Source organism: Budorcas taxicolor, chromosome 17 (genome assembly GCF_023091745.1).
Source record: "Budorcas taxicolor isolate Tak-1 chromosome 17, Takin1.1, whole genome shotgun sequence".
Classification (NCBI taxonomy): Eukaryota; Metazoa; Chordata; class Mammalia; order Artiodactyla; family Bovidae; genus Budorcas; species Budorcas taxicolor.
The window spans coordinates 69,709,955-69,725,207 of record NC_068926.1 but is presented as its reverse complement, the minus strand read 5'-3'; the positions used below and the strand labels follow the sequence as shown (position 1 = coordinate 69,725,207).

Genomic DNA, 15,253 nt, shown 5'->3' with positions numbered 1-15,253 from the left:
CCCATCATATTGAAGGTATAGCCCTGTGGAGGCCAAGCTTTAGGAAGAATATCTCCTACTGGATGCCCTGTATCAGGCGGGTCATTTGAGGCAGTGAAAACTTAGGCTCAGTGGCGTCAGTAAATGGCTGTGAGAAGCAGGCTTTAGAGCTCTGATCTCCCCGGGTTTCCACACCCACTTAGTTCTTGGCCTGAGGATTCCTTATACTTCTTTCAGCTCATGGATACCTTCAAGGTGTTTTAGAATTTTACCCTACATGTCTAGTTTTCCACAAAAGATTATCCAGGCACCTAGTCTACCATCCAGAAGAAGTCCTTCTTGAACTGGTTGGTATAGTGAATGATTTACAACTGAAAACTTAACGATTTTGCCCCATTCTTGCATTTCTGTGTAAAACCAGCTTGGGCATGTGCTTACCAGTTTGGAGTGTCCGTTTTCTGTATGTAGCTAGCTTTTGTGTATGTTGGAGAAGGAGATGGCAGCCCATCCGGTTCTCTTGCCTGGAGAATCCCGTGGACAGAGGAGCCTGGTGGGCTGCAGTCCACGGGGCCTCAAGAGTCAGACACGGCTGAGCAGCTGAACCACCACCACCAGCTCTTACGTGCTGCTGTCATATTTGGACATACGAAGATTCTGTTCTTCGAGTCTCTTCCCTCCCCTAGCAGATCCTCCTCTCCTGCCTCCTGGTCAGGCCATCCTGGGGCTGTCTCACCCCTGCCCTTCTCTCCAGGGAGAGCTGCCCTTCCAGCAGCTTGGCCACGACTCCCTGCTGCCTGCCTCCCACAGATGGAAAGGAGGGTGCTGTGTGTGGTTGCCAGTCTTGGATCCCACAGCACTAGGGGGCTGTGACAGATGGGTGGTGCCTGGTTCTCACCCTTGTGGTGCCCTGCCTGACTCCCTCTCACCTGGAAGTGCCGTCAGTGGGAGCACCACCCACTGCCAGACCAGCCACCCTTGGATGGGTCCCAAGAGCTAGTGATCCAAGTTGCTTGGCAACCTGGGGCAACAGAGTGTCTCAGGTAGTGGTTGTCGAGCAGCCCTAGAACTCACCAGGACCAGTGTTCCCGTGGAGAGCGGTGAGAGCCTTGCCTGGGCCCCGGGCCAAACGGTGACCCTGCCGGGTGCCGCGCCAGCCCCATGCAGCTTCTTCCCCGGGCCTTGTCCCACCAGCTCTTCTGCCCCCTCGCCCCATCCGGACCAGCCTCCCACCGCCTGGTGCTGGCACCAAGCAGCATAGAGCCCCGCTCCTCCCCTGTGCCCCTGTGGGCGCTGCCTGTTCCCCTGTGGCGGCCACGCTCCACCCAGTCACGGACAGACGCAGGGACAGGGCCGCAGGAAACTCCAGATCCAAGGCTTCTTTATTACTGGTCAGAAGGTGCTCACTCACAAACAGTTCTGAGAAGAGGAACACTGAACAGCTCTGCCACAGTCTGTGCAGGGCTGCCTGCCTGCCCTCCAGTGGGTACCCTAAGGCCTTTCATACGTTCATGTTTTCACTTTTGTATTTTTATAAAAACAGAACCAGTCCTGGAGTAGAAAGTAAAACCCTGTGATGACTTTTTAGGACCAAACCGAGGTGTGACAGGTTGGAATCGGAGTTCTGAGGGGCTGGGAAAGGGCCGCCGTGGTCCAGTCCCCCCGCCCAGTGGTTGGTAGAAGCCGCTGGAAGGGGGCTTGAGGAGAGGGTAGGGCATAGCTGACAGGAAGGCCAAACTCAGACAGGAGCACCCTGTCTTCATCATTTTTTCACTTCTACATACATAGAAATTTAAGCAAAATAGCTATTTTATATATATTTATACCTCATACATATAAATCAGGCAAGTAAAGAGCTCAGGGGCGCTGAGATGGGGTACCCCGGAGGCGGGACGCTGGGTTCTCGGGTGCCCCGGCCACCAGCCCAGGCCGGGCGGAGGCTCAGTTCTTATTGCTGATGCGGGCGTGGTTCTGCGGCGGAAGCGCCTCGGGGCGCGGAGCAGCCCAGGTGCCCGGGCTCCACAGCGGCCCCTGAGGGCCCCTCCGCAGCCGTGGGCGCGGCTGCAGCTCCAGAGACTCTGCTCTCCTGGCTCCTTCCTCTGGGGGTCCTGGGCTTCCGGCGGGCCCGCAGCTCAGACACAGCCGGCCTTGCTAATTGAGCTGCACAGCGCTCCCGACTCAAAAGGGTCTGGCTGGCTTCCTGATGTCTTAAAGAGAAGGGGCTCTTGCCAGGACACTTGTGTGGCAAGAAAGCACACTTAGGAAGTGGTCCGCTAAGTGCTGTACTAAAAATATTTACTGAACATCTTGGCTGAAAAGAAATGGGAGATCACTTTTTTCTAAAAAACTGGGAAGTGGCTCCCTGGGAGGGGCCGGTTCCTCCCTGGGGGCGCTGGTGACTGAGGCAGCCCAGGGCCTGGACCGGCCTGCCTGAGTTGCGGGAACTGGAGCTGGGGGCCCCAGCGGGCCCGAGTCCATGGTGAAGGCGGGTGGGAGACCCGGGGCACCTGGGGGCTTGAGAGAACCCGGGTCAGCACGTCCTCCTTCCAAGGTGAGAACCCCAAAAAGTGTTATTAAGAACAGAAGGGAACGGTGGGAGGGGAGGGCCAGGGAGCACTGAACTGAGCGCGTGCAACCGGAGGCGGGGCGGCGCTCAGAAGATGTTGGGGCACATGTGCCAGTCCTGCCTCTCCTTGGCCTCCCAGTAGCCCCCCTTGTACACGCAGGCCATCTCCCCGGTCAGCGGGTCCAGCTTCTTCTCGAACCACAGCGGCACGTGCACTTCGGCCTCCTTCTCTGTTGGGCGGCACGGCGGGCGCGGGCGTGGGCGGCCTGCCTCCGAGGCTGCACCCGGAAAGCCGCTCCCTGGCCCCCTCCCCGCCGCCGGATGCCCCCAGCTCCGCCCAGCCCCTGGGAGGCCCTCTCCCGCGCGCCCCTCTCCCCGCGGCTCACCTTCGTCCACCCCGCAGCCCCGGGAGCAGGCCTCCAGCCGCCGGCGCCGGTTGACGCGCTGCTTCTCCTCCAGCCGCTGCTTCTCCGTGTTGGCCTCGTCCCAGTGGCCCTTCTCCATGAGCCGCTGGTCCGGCCGCAGGCGGCTGTCTGTGGGCGCCACCCCCTCCTCGCTCTCATTGAGCGTCAGGGCCAGCTCGGAGAAGTAGTACATGTTCTCCGCGTTGTCCCTGCGGGGCCCCGTGGGAGGAGCAGTCGGGACACACTCGGCCCCTCTGCTTCCCCTCCTGCGTGTCCACCCGCTGAACCCCCAAACCCAGCCTGGCGCCCGCCTCACCCTTCCCTCCCTGCATCTTGCAGGCTCCACCGACCTGCATCTGTTTTGCTACCTTATGCTTCTCTGGGAACTTGCCCATTTCCTCCAATTTTTCATGTTCTCTGCCTGAAGTGTTTTATAATGTCACTCTTCCTTTAATGTGTGTGTGAAAGCACATCTTGTGCTGCTTTTTTGAAGCCTTAAGCAGCGCGTACTGCTGCTTTTTTGGACCTCAGGCAAACACCTGAGGATTAGTCCTGATACTTGGTATGTTGGCCCTTACATGGCCTGCTTGTATTAATGCAGCCTTCCCACCTAACCAGAAGGTAGAATCCTGACAAAATCTACATGTAACCACAAGGAAAACTCACCGATCCACTCCCTTCTCAGGTGGCCACTGGCGGGTCTCCTGGGTTTATCAGCCCTTTGCTTTCCTTTCAGTACAATTTCACTGCATCTTTGTGTAGTCTTGAGTGTGTATGTGTGTCTCTGTGTATTTTAGATACTTGTTTTTCAGCATAAAAAGAATGTCATGATACATATAACCTTCTGGGACTTGCTTTTTTAGACTTGATGTTATATTACCAAGATGCCTCTATATTGTATGTTGCTGTTCATGTGTTTCATCTACTGTGAATCCTGCACTGTGTGAATATACTAGTGATTCATCCTGTACGTTGGGATTGTTTCCGTTGTTTCCAAGTTTTTGCTTTGGAGTGATCTTATGCATGTTTCTTGTTATACACTTAGAGGAATTCTCTGGAGTACCTAAAAGTGGGATTTCTGGGCTACAGAGTGCGTGATGCCCTTCTTTAGGAGGTAACAGCGTGGCCCTACCAGCTCACGTTCCCACCAGTGATGTATAAGAGATACTGCGGATCCGTATCTTCAGCACTTGATATTACCAGACTTTTCATTTTTTCAAATCAGATGATGGTAAAACTGCATATCCCACGTGGTTCTGATCTGCGTTTCCCTGATGAATAACGATGTTGATAATTTTCATGTGATGACTGGCCATGTTGCTTTTTCTGTGAAATTCGTGTTAATGACCCTTGCACCTTCCTTGCACATTTTTTTTGCTTTATTAGTTAGAAGTTTTAAACCTTTTCTGTATTCATCTGCATTTGGCTGTGCTGGGTCTCGGTTGCTGCGTGGGCTTTTCCCTAGGTGCGGTGAGCAGGGGCCACTCTCCAGGCGCAGTGCGGGCTCCTCACTGCGGCGGTTTCTCTTGCTGTGGAGCGCAGTCTCCAGGGCACGTGGGCTTCAGCGGCTGCAGTCCCTGGGCACTGGAGTACCGGCTCAGGAGTTGTTGCGCACGGACTTAGTTGCCACATGGCATGTGGGATCTTCCCAGACCAGGGATTGAACCCATGCCTCCTGCATTGGCAGGAGGATTCTTTACCACTGACTCACCAGGGAAGCCCTAGGTAGATCTTTATGTATTCTTTTTTATATTATTGTTTTTAATTGTAGTAGAACATGTACGTATTCTTAATACTAATTGTCAGGTGTAAATATTGTGATTACTTTCTCCAAGTTTATTTATTGTCCTTTCACTTTCTTTAAATCATCTTTTAATGAGCAAAATGTCTTTTAATGAACAAAAGTTTAATTGAATACATCAGTGTTTTTGTCTCACTTAATAGGTAATTCCTTAAGTTTTAGAAGATACTCATCTATATTTTCTACTTGAGAGTGTAACTTATTGTTTAACAGTAAGTCAGACTTAATACTTATTCGAAGTCCTTTATTTGGAGTTGATTTTTGTTAGAATGTGAGGGAGAGAGTCACTTAACCTTCTTCTATATGGATAACCATTTTCCCTAGATCCCTTTAGTGAATGGTGCCATCTTTGTTATGTAGCAAAGATATATACACATCCAGGCTGCTGTTTCCAGGCTCACTATTCTGTTAAACTGCAGCTTCAGAATAAGTCCTGGGGTCTAGTAGGGCAAGTCCTCTTTTTTCTGTTCTTCTTTAGAAGTATCCTGGCCCTTTATTCTTTAATATAAATTTGAAAATCATAATATCACGTTCCATGAATAGTTCAGTATTGGGATTTTGCTTGATTTGCTGACTCTGTGTGTGTGCTAAGTCACTCACGGCGTGTCCGACTCTGTGATGGCGTGGACTGTAGCCCACTAGGCTTCTCTGTCCGTGCGATTCTCCGGGCGAGGATAGTGCAGTGGCCATGCCCTCCTCCAGGGGATCTTCCCAACTCAGGGATTAAAACCCATGCCTCTTATGTCTCCTGCATTGGCAAGTGGGTTCCTTACCGCTGAGCCACCGGGAAAATCACTACTGGGATTTTGTTTGATTTACTGACTCTTTAGATCATGATACTTTTATAAATATTTAGTCTTTCTACCCATGACCATGGTATCTTTCTCCATTCATTAAGCTTTCCCTTGATATCTCAGCAGAGTTTTATGCTTTTCTCTGTAGAGGTCTTGCATATATTGTAAGGTTCACTGCCTGGTCCTTGATATTCTCTGATGTGATAATTGGTGTCTTCTCTTAAACTATACCTTCTGGTGATCTTAGTGTGTAGAAAGGCAACTGACTTCTGCAGGTTAGTCTTAGGTTGAGTCACATAAGATGCTTTTTCTGTATCTCTTTAGATCTGTTAATGTAACAAATTGATTGATGGATTTTCTAGTATAAAATCATCCTTGTGTACACAGCATAAACTCAAAATATGATTGAAGAACGTTTTTGTTTTGTTAGTACTGTTGGGTTTTCTGGTGTGCCATTTTGGGATTGTGCTTATTACCCACGAGTGGGTTCACTGTTCTGTGTTCCTGCTAATTTGTTTTGTTTATCCTAATTTGGTGCCAGTTATCTTATATTTGCTTCACAGTATAATATTTTTTCTTTTTTCTATGGTCTGGAAGATAAAATTGGGATACTTATTTATTTCTTAAAAACTTGGTAGAATTCACCTATAAAATGACTTGGGCTTTGTGTTTTCCCTGTAGGAATTTGTTAACCACTGCTTCACTATCTTTAATTATAGGACTAGTCATGCTTTTTTATTTCTAGACTCAGTTCTACCAAAAAAAAATTGTTTTTAGAAAAAATATATTTTTCTAAAAATGTGTCTTTCCACTCTGAATTTTAATGATCTGTTTATACTTTAAACATCATAATAAACATAATGAAAACATCAATAATACGTATTTCTATACTCTCTTGATCAGTCTTGCCAGTAGTTTTCTGTTTATTTTTTCCCTCAAAGATCTACTTACTTTTCAAACTTTATTTTACTTCTACTTTTTAACTGTATTTTCTTTTTTCTTTCAGTTTGTATGTTGAACTTTCCCTAATTTCTTAGAATGAAAAAGACTATTTATAAGCTTATATACCTATTTTAAGGCAAAAATTTCCTTTGAAGCATTGCCTTTAGTACATCCAGCCAGTTTTTTTTTCCCCTCAGAAGCATTTAAAACTCCCCATTCTAATGTATTATTTTCCCCATGAGTTGCTTAGCAACTTGAGTTTTCTTCCCAGCTCTGTGGGGACTTTCTGCCGCGTCGCGGTCACTCTGGTCCGCCTCGCATGGGCTGGTCCGCGGGCCGCCCTCTGCCACGTCGTGTGTAACTTCAGTCCGCCTCGCATAGGCTGCTCCGTGCCACCCGCTGTGCTGAGGCTCTCCTTTGGGTTCAGTGCACAGCTGAGTTCCACACATGCCCTGTGTATGTTCGGGAAGAAGTGTGATGTCTGTTGCAGCCATGAAAGTGAGGTGAAGTCGCTCAGTGGTGTCCGACTCTTTGCAACCCTGTGGACTGTAGCCACAGGCTCCTCCGTCCATGGGATTCTCCAGGCAGGAGTGCTGGAGTGGGTTGCCATTTCCTTCTCCAGGGGATCTTCCCAACCCAGGGATCGAACCCAGGTCTCGCACATTGCAGGCAGATGCCTGCACCTCTGACCCACCAGGGATTACTGAGCCTACACCTGTGCCAGGCCCTGCAGCCATAATTATATGTATATCCGGTGGCTTTTTGCTCTCTGTTTTGCTGGGTTGTGTTTCCCCATTTAACTCTCAACGAGAGAGAGGAGTGTACTGAAACCTGCCTTCCATTGTGGGGGTTCACCCATTTCTCCCTTCACTGTCAGCATGCGCTTCGAGTATTTTTGAGGCCCTTGCTCTACACGCATAATGCTGGTATAATGCGTACTGTTGATATCTTCCCAAAGCACCCAGCCTTTATCATGTAGCAACTCTTCCATTCCTGATAATGCTTTTGCCTGTTTTTGCCTGATAACAACATGGCTGTTATAGTTTTTTTGGTTAGTGTTTTCATGATATATTTATCTTTTACTTTCAATCTTTGCCCATCTTTATACTTTGGATATTTCTTAGAAGGTGCATGCATCTGGATTTTTAAAAATTCAGTCAGTATTTTGCTTTGTAACTAGTGTTTCATCTATATATTATGCTTTCTGTGTTAACTATTTTTATTTGCCTTTCTTTTTAAAAAAATATTTTAAGTGATTTAAAAATCTTCTATCCATCTCCGCCTTCACATCCCTTGGTGTCCTTTGTCTCTCTAGACCCCATTGTGTTCACATCATCGACACTCTTTAATTATGGATTCTTGTGGGAATATTTGCTCTTTTTGTCTTTGGTCTTAGTAATTACTTTTAAAAAAAACCATTCACACAGTCTTTTATCTTATGTAATGTTCTGTAGCACCTCCTGGGTTTTCCCTTCCCTTTTAAAGTTATGTTCAGTACTGTTTTCTTTGTAGGTTTTTGTGTCCCAGACCTTTTGGGGCTGTTCACCTGAGATTTTTTTTTTTTTTTTGTAATCACAGCCTCATATTTGAATGCTAGCTCAACTGGACAGAAACTTTTACCTTCTAATTTCATTCCCTTCATTACTTTGAAAATATTACTCCAACATTGGCTGTTAAAAAAATCTGATGTCCATTTGATTTTTCTTTCTCTACTGAGGTCTTCTCTGTTGGGAAGCTATTAGAATCTTCTCCTTGGTAGTCTCAGTTTTAAGTATAGCATGAACTAGGCAGACGTTTGTCTTTATTTTTTGTGTCCGGGGCTCTAACGGGCCCTTTAAACCCCAGGTCTTTCATGTCTTCGCTTTTATACGGGGAAACGCGTCTCCATCGTTCCTGCTAACTGGTTCTCGCCCCTGTCTACTCTTCTTTCTTTTCCTTTCCTTCTGGGACTCCAGGTAAGCACTGATTTCATGGCTAATCTAGGAAGTTCAGCACGCCTAGCAGACGCAGTCCGAAGCCACTGTGCATCTTGGACCTCCCCTCGGGCAGCAGAAAGGCCTTTGAGAATTTTCCTTCCAGCTAATCCTTTTCTGGCCTTCCCTGGTGGCTTAGAGGGTAAAGAATTCACCTGCAATGCGGGAGACCTGGGTTTGATCCCTAGGTTGGGAAGATCCCCTGGAGAAGGGAATCAGCTATCCGCTCCAGTATTCTGTGCTGGAGAATTTCATGGACTGAGGAGTGCAGTTGTATTTAATGTTTAGATTTTGAACTTCATAAGAGGTTCTCATTTCTTCACTGTTCATGTAGGTTTGGTTCCTCATTTCACACATCTTGGTTTTTCCATCTGGGAGCTCTGTCCTTTAGTGCAGGTCTGCTGGTGGCAAAAGGAGTTGTTTGAAAATGCCTGCTTCACAGACTGAAGAGGTTCTTGCCAGGTGTGCAGCTAATTCTAAGCTGGCAGTGAGTCTTTCTGCACATGGAAGGTTTCATTTGACTTTTTTCAAGCTTGTGTGACATTGCCAGTGAGGAGATGTCTGTCTGCTGTTGCTTGGAAAGTGAAGTCTTTCAGAAATCTAGCTACTTAATATTTTCTCTGAGGTAGTTTTACCATTTCATGGTGCAGACTGAGATGTGGGAAACTCCCTGCTGCTCTCCCCTCTGCTGGTCTCGTTCTTCTGGACCCTGACCTGCCTGCTGGACCCTGCTCTCAAACTCGACGTGCACTGACCATCCCCACTGCATCCGGCAGGCATCCACGCCGGGTCCCCGGGTGGCCAGCCTTCTCACTCTAGCTTCTTGTCTTTTTCAGGGTTTGTCTCTTCATCTGAAGATTCTGGTTGTTTCTTCTGACCTGTAGCCAGTCAGTGGGGTCGCTCTATTAACCCTTTCTGTGGAGTTCTCAGTTTCAGTCACTTTATTTTTCTTTTGTAGAATTTGCTTCCTTTCCTTTGGTCAGCTGCGCCACTGTTTACAGCCTCCTGTTTGCTGCGCTTCCTGTTGCCTTTGTGTTCCTGCCATGGCCCGTGGGGCCTGCCCAAGTCTCTGAAGGACTGGGCGCTGCCCGTCACACTGTGCCACGCGGGACTCCAGCTGGGCGTCTGCCCCTTCCACGGGGACAGAGCACGCTTCCCGCCTGGCTGGGCGGTCGCCCCCGCTCGCCCCTGTGCCCCACCCCACCCCGTCGGCTCCTGGCCCCGCGGCCTGCTTGCCCCCACGCCCCCGCGCCTGGCCCCACGGCCCACTCACGGCAGCGGGTGCTTCTTCCACAGCAGCTTGGCCGGCAGCGTCTGGTAGACCGTTTTCTGCTTCCCGTCTGAGCTGGGGCTGCTGGGGCTGCTTTGCACAATCTTGGCGCACTCCATCTGCTCGTCCCAGGAGCCTGACAGCACGTAGTGGGCCTTGCCCTGGCTGTCACTCACCACTCCTGTCACCTGTGGGCATCGGCAGGGCCGGTGTGGGCACGTGCCCCACCCCAGGGTCCCCCAAGACTCGGAGAGGCGGCCGTGCTCACCTTCCGGGCCACCTCTTTGGAGAAATAGCTGTAGGGCAGGAACTTGAGCTGGCACCGGTCCTTCGTCTTGTGGTTCACAATCTCAATGTCCCCTGTCTGGACCGGGAGGGGCGCTCAGTGGCTGCTGCCTGCCCGGGCCAGCGGCCCTCCCTGGGGCACCCCCTGACCTGGTCAATCCAGAGCTTGCCCACGATGATGTTATGCACAGTTGAGGTGCTTTTCCTCCACACGTAGTGATTCCCACTGGCCTGGAACTCTAAGTGGATAGCACCTGGAAGCCGGACACGCGGTCAGAGGTCATAGCCTGCCCAGCTGGGTCCCAGCCGACCTGCCCCACCCACCCATGATCCTGGGGTCCTGAGGACCAGAAGAAGCATTTGTAGAGACTGGGGACAGGGGATAGGCCAGGGGGAATCCAGGAGGCCTCTGGGGGGACTCGCATTACCCTTGGAGGCCCCAAGCTGGCTTCGGGGTCGGCAGGCCCTCCCCCTCGCCTAGCGCGTCTTTCTGCCCCTGCTCACCTAGCGGCATGATGGAGAGGTATTTCCCCCGGAACTTGCTGGCGATGGTGATCTCCTGCCAGAGGCTCCAGCCATGCTTGGAGAACACGTAGTGCGCGGCGGACGGCGGGTGGTGGCTCACCTGAGACCAGGCCCACGGGTCGCGAGTGTCTGTGGACACGGCCCAGGCCCCTCCCCAACCAGCTGGGGACAGATGCATGAGGGCCCCTGGATCCCCCAGAAAGGAGCCACACAGCAAGGGCGTGGCGGTGGGAGCAGCCTGGTTGGGGGAGGCAGGCCGGGCACCCCACCACTGCAGGCCTGAGCCAGGGGCCCAGGGGTCTCCACACCTGGCTTGGGCTGTGGGGCGGGGTGGCAACAGGGTGAATAAGTGAGCGTGGTGGGCCCTGGGGGGCCTTTGGGCCACTCTCTGGTCGCACTGCGCGTGTCTGCAGAGGCCTCATCTGCTGTGCTGTGCTGCACCGAGGCGGCCCGGACCAGGAGTCCCCCGGCCAGCCCGCTCCTGCCCCAGCCGACGGCAGCGCCGCCTGCTTGGCCCTCCCGGCACCTCCGCGCCCCCCCCCCCCCCCCCCCCCCGCACCGGGCACCCTGACTGTGTCTCTCTGAGGACACCGCATCCACCGCATCAGCGTTCCTGCACCTGGTCCTTCTCGTCTCTGTGGCTCACAGTCACAGAGTTGGGGTGAAGCCCTTCCTGTCTTGTGGCCACCTGGAGTGGCGGCTGTGGGCTCAGCCCTCCCCCAGAGGCTCCTGACACTCCCCACAGTGGCACCCCCACTGCCTTCCACAGCCCAGACCTACCAGCTGCTCCTGGGTGACGAGTGAGCCGCCAGGGTCCCCACTGGAGCCCACCCCCACAAACTCAGGACGTGACCCTGCGCCCTGGAGCTCTGCTCAGCCACCTCCTCGGACAGATGACCCCGTCCGTCCAGCGCTCACACCAAATGCCTGGCTCCTCTTCTCATGCTCCTCCTCTAATCCTTAGCAAATCCTGGCTGTTTTTCGAAGCAGCATCCAGAGTCCGGCCTGTCTGCAGCCCCCCTGGTCCACCCTTACACACTGCACTCTCCCCATGGCAGTGGGGGGCTCCCCATAAAACGGCCTCCTCTACCTCCAGTGACTCCTCCACACACAGAAAAGCCGGAGGCCTCCTGCCGCCCGCCCCCTTCTCTCTGACCTCAGCGGCTGTCTCTCCTCCACTCTGTCAGCCAAGCTGCTCCCAGACCACCCCTCTTCCTAAAAGAGCCAGAACCATCCATTCACATAGTATCTGTCCCCGTCCCGGCCCACGAGACCCCTCAGCGCGAGCACCTCCTGGTACATCGTGGGCACGGCTCAGCTCTGTTCTGCTCAGGAGCCCTGGTCATCGCCGCCGCCTTCCCCGGCCCCGCTCCTTACAGCCACCCCTCCTGAAGGTGCCTCTGCTCGACCTCCGACCTCCCCTGGTCCGCCTTCCCACAGCCCCACGTGGCAGGCTGAGCACGCCTTTGAAACCAGCCACTGGGCTGCAGACTGGCGGTGTCCTGACTCATCCCTGGGCCCGCAGCAGCAGCCGACTCAGGGCAGACGCTCAGCGGCAGCCCGACCCAGTCTGTCCTGGCTGCCTTGCCCCCCAGCACGCAGTGCTGCGCCGCTGGAACCGCCCTTCTGCGGACGAGGGTGCCAGAGTGGGGCCTGGGGATCGTCACCCCCAGCCTCCGCCATCACTGACCGCAGCCCACGGGGCGCAGGCCTTCAGCTCAGCGGAGACCCCAGCAGCTCTAGCCCCCCGGCTCCCTCACAGCCCCCTACAGACGCCCCTGCCCCACTGCCCCGGGGCCGGGGAGCCTGCACCCTACGGGAGACCCAGCCGCCTGACCGGACCTTGGCCTGATGGCCCCGAGGTCAGTCCGTGTCCCGTCTGTCTGACCCTGACCCTCGGCCCGGCTGGAGCGGGCGTGGGCCTCACCTGCTCGCAGAGGGAGCGCAGGCCCATGTCATCGAGACGGTCCAGCTCGAAGGTCTCGCCCAGCATAGGGTTGAAGGGCTTGGCGATGCGGTGCACAGTGGTGGAGTAGGAAGACACGGAGAAGGCGGCCACCAGGCACATCTGCTCCACCGCGCTGCTGCAGCGCGCCGCCGCGTCCAGCAGGCGGTGGTACTCCAGGTCCTCCGTCAGCCGCTGGAGCATGGACAGCGGCTCGTTGAAGTTCACCTGTGGGCAGGCGGGGGTCGGTCCGGGGTCTGCATGGACCTGGGGCCGTCACCGCAGCCTAGCTCTGCTCCCGTCCAGGGACGTCACCGCTCAGACCACCGTCACCGGGAGGCTCCTCTGCCGCCCTGCCTGCCCTCGCCCGCCTCCATTTTCTCCAGGTCCTCTCCACGGTCCGACCTGCGGCCCTGGCAGAGCTGTGAGGTTCACCTTTAGTCTCCCCTCCCAGGATGCAGGCGCCGCGGCAGTGACGCCTAGGAGTCAGGGGCGAGCAAGCGAGCGGACGACGTGGGTCCACCTTGTGTTCTGAGCCGTCACACAGCTCTCTGCCCTGGGTCACAGGGCGAAACCAAGTCCGACCTGGAGCCCTGGCTCCCCTCTGTGGGGAGGCCGCTGTGGTCGGCAGCCCGAGCTGACCTCGCTGGGGTGGGGGCCCAGGGCAGCCCGGTTTGGAGAGGGCAGGCCCACACCCAGCCCAGCCCTGCCGGGGCAGGCGGCGGTCCATGAGCCCCTCTCTGATCAGCAGAGCCCCTCCCTGGCTCCTTCCCCGAGTCCGAGACCTCCGCCCTGGGGCAACGTCAGCAGCGCCGCCGAAGGGCACGACTCGGTAATGCGACACATGCTCGCATGCCTTTAAAATGACACCAGGGCTGCGTGCACTCCCCTCGGGCCACCGCACCCCTCCGGCGTGGGCACAGCCCTCTGGGCCCCTACCGGCATGGGGATCTTGGAGAGCTCCCGGCCGACGCAGTTCTTCATGATGCTCCAGAGGTTAAGGCTGTAGTTGGGCTTGTCGGGGATGCGGACACGCCTCTTGACTTTGGGGGGCCCCTGGGGCGTAAGCGAGGCGCCATCGAGCACCTGCCAGAGAAGTAGAGCTCACCCGTCAGAGGCCAGCGCCGGCTGGCACGTTGCTGCGGGGAGGGGCAGGCTCTGCCTGGGCTGAGATGAAGGCCCCCAGGGTGCAGGGCCCCCCGAGGGGCCTGAGGTCAAAGTGCCGGCCTCCCTGCTTCCCCCCGCCAGGGTCCCCTCACTCACGTTGTCTGTGGTCCATTCCATGGAGCCCGTAGTCCCTGCCTCAGTTTTTCTGTGGGAAACACAAAGAAGGCCAGTTGATTACAAATCTCAAGGCCTCCTGGGGGCCTGACCCCCTTCTATCCAGCCCCCTGGACAGCCAGAATTTTAAAAACTTTGTTTCAAACGTTACTGGGAAAGGAAGATGACTCTGAGTTGGAAATACTCTGCTGAGCCGACCAGAAATTCTCTAAGGGGTAGGAGGACTCCAAACCAGGCCTCTCCCCGGAAGAAGCCAGGACGGAGGTGGTGAGATGCGCTGGTCCACAAAGGAAGAGGAGCAGCGGCCACAGGTTCTCACGGGCCCCCTCCTGCCTGGCTGGGTTTCGAGGGGCCAGGGATGGCCGCCTGGGGTGGGGCAGTGGCACAGGTGTGGGTCTGGGGCTGCCGGGAAGCCAGACGCACCCGGGGACCGGCAGGGAGCCCGTGGTGGGCAGAAGGCCACGGTTCTGTCGGCGTCCCCGGGACATGGAGAGGCAGCTCCTCCCCAGGTCAAGGTCCGGGCCCCGTGCCAACCAACGCATCCCCACCGGGTGTCAGGACCTGAGGCGCCCTGGCGAGGCCCGCGCCCTAAACCCGCGAAGCCTGCGCTCCCGCCCCACGCGCTCCCTGCCCACAGCCCCGCCTCCCTCTGCTCCACCCTCGTCCTGCCAGCTCGCCACACGCCTGGCTGTGTCCTGAGGTCCCGAGACTCGCAGCATGGCTGTCAGCTGTCCCGGTTGCTACTAACGTGTGTTTAGACAGATCCTTTCTGAAAGAGCTGGCTTTTACGAGAAATGAAACAAAAGCTTTGAGGTGGAGAATGAGAGGCTTCCCGTCTGGCTCTGGAATGCTGACACAGAGCACCCCGGACCCTGTGCGGCTCTGCGGCAGGGCCCTGTCTGCCGTTTAAAGTGAAATCCCTGTACAAACGCCACCTGGGTATTTCTGATTTAAGGAAGAGCACAACCTAATATAAGCAAAACCAGCATCTGGAGCAAGACTGAGAAGAAACCCCGAGTGCAAAGAGCCGGAGGCGCGTGGGGGAGGCCAGCCTGGGAGCGGCTGTCCGGGGGCCCACCCGTCCTCGCTGGGCTCGGCGGTCACGGTGATGAAGGACTCGGCGTCTTCCATGGCGTCGAAGTACTCGGTGTCATCGTCCTCGCTGTCCTCGGCTTTGCTGGTGAAGAGGCTTCCTAGAGACACACACACCGCGCTGCCTCAGCCGGCAGCCGCAGCCTCCTGCCCTCCCCCCTCCCCCGCCCCGGCCCCGGGGAATGCAGAGCTGCCCTGCTCCCTTCCCCAGAACGCGCTTCCCTCTCAGCCTCCTGCCCAGGGAGCCTCCCTCCTTCTGGAAGCTTCCTCCCTCTCCCAAAATGCTGGCCAGTGGCCCAGCTTCCCTTTCCCGGGGCGCCTGTGACCTCCGAGCCCCAGGTTAGGTGGGCAGCCACCTGGCACCCAGGAGGCCCGGCCACGGGGCTCATCTTTGGAGCC

The 15,253-nt window shown here is 55.0% G+C and overlaps 1 protein-coding gene across 1 annotated transcript in view; it reads right to left on the bottom strand.

Moving 5' to 3' along the window:
- Positions 1-1,398: 1,398 nt before the first annotated feature.
- OSBP2 (oxysterol binding protein 2) overlaps positions 1,399-15,253 on the bottom strand; it is a 120,830-nt gene continuing 106,975 nt past the window's right edge. The window contains exons 5-14 of the mRNA XM_052654657.1: positions 14,841-14,955; positions 13,745-13,793; positions 13,421-13,567; positions 12,464-12,709; positions 10,516-10,636; positions 10,162-10,265; positions 9,995-10,090; positions 9,730-9,914; positions 2,929-3,155; positions 1,399-2,772 (exon numbers count right to left, since the gene is read on the bottom strand). Coding sequence (XP_052510617.1) covers positions 2,630-2,772; positions 2,929-3,155; positions 9,730-9,914; positions 9,995-10,090; positions 10,162-10,265; positions 10,516-10,636; positions 12,464-12,709; positions 13,421-13,567; positions 13,745-13,793; positions 14,841-14,955 — 1,433 coding nt within the window. The 3' untranslated portion in view covers positions 1,399-2,629. The remainder of the gene's footprint in view (positions 2,773-2,928; positions 3,156-9,729; positions 9,915-9,994; positions 10,091-10,161; positions 10,266-10,515; positions 10,637-12,463; positions 12,710-13,420; positions 13,568-13,744; positions 13,794-14,840; positions 14,956-15,253) is intronic.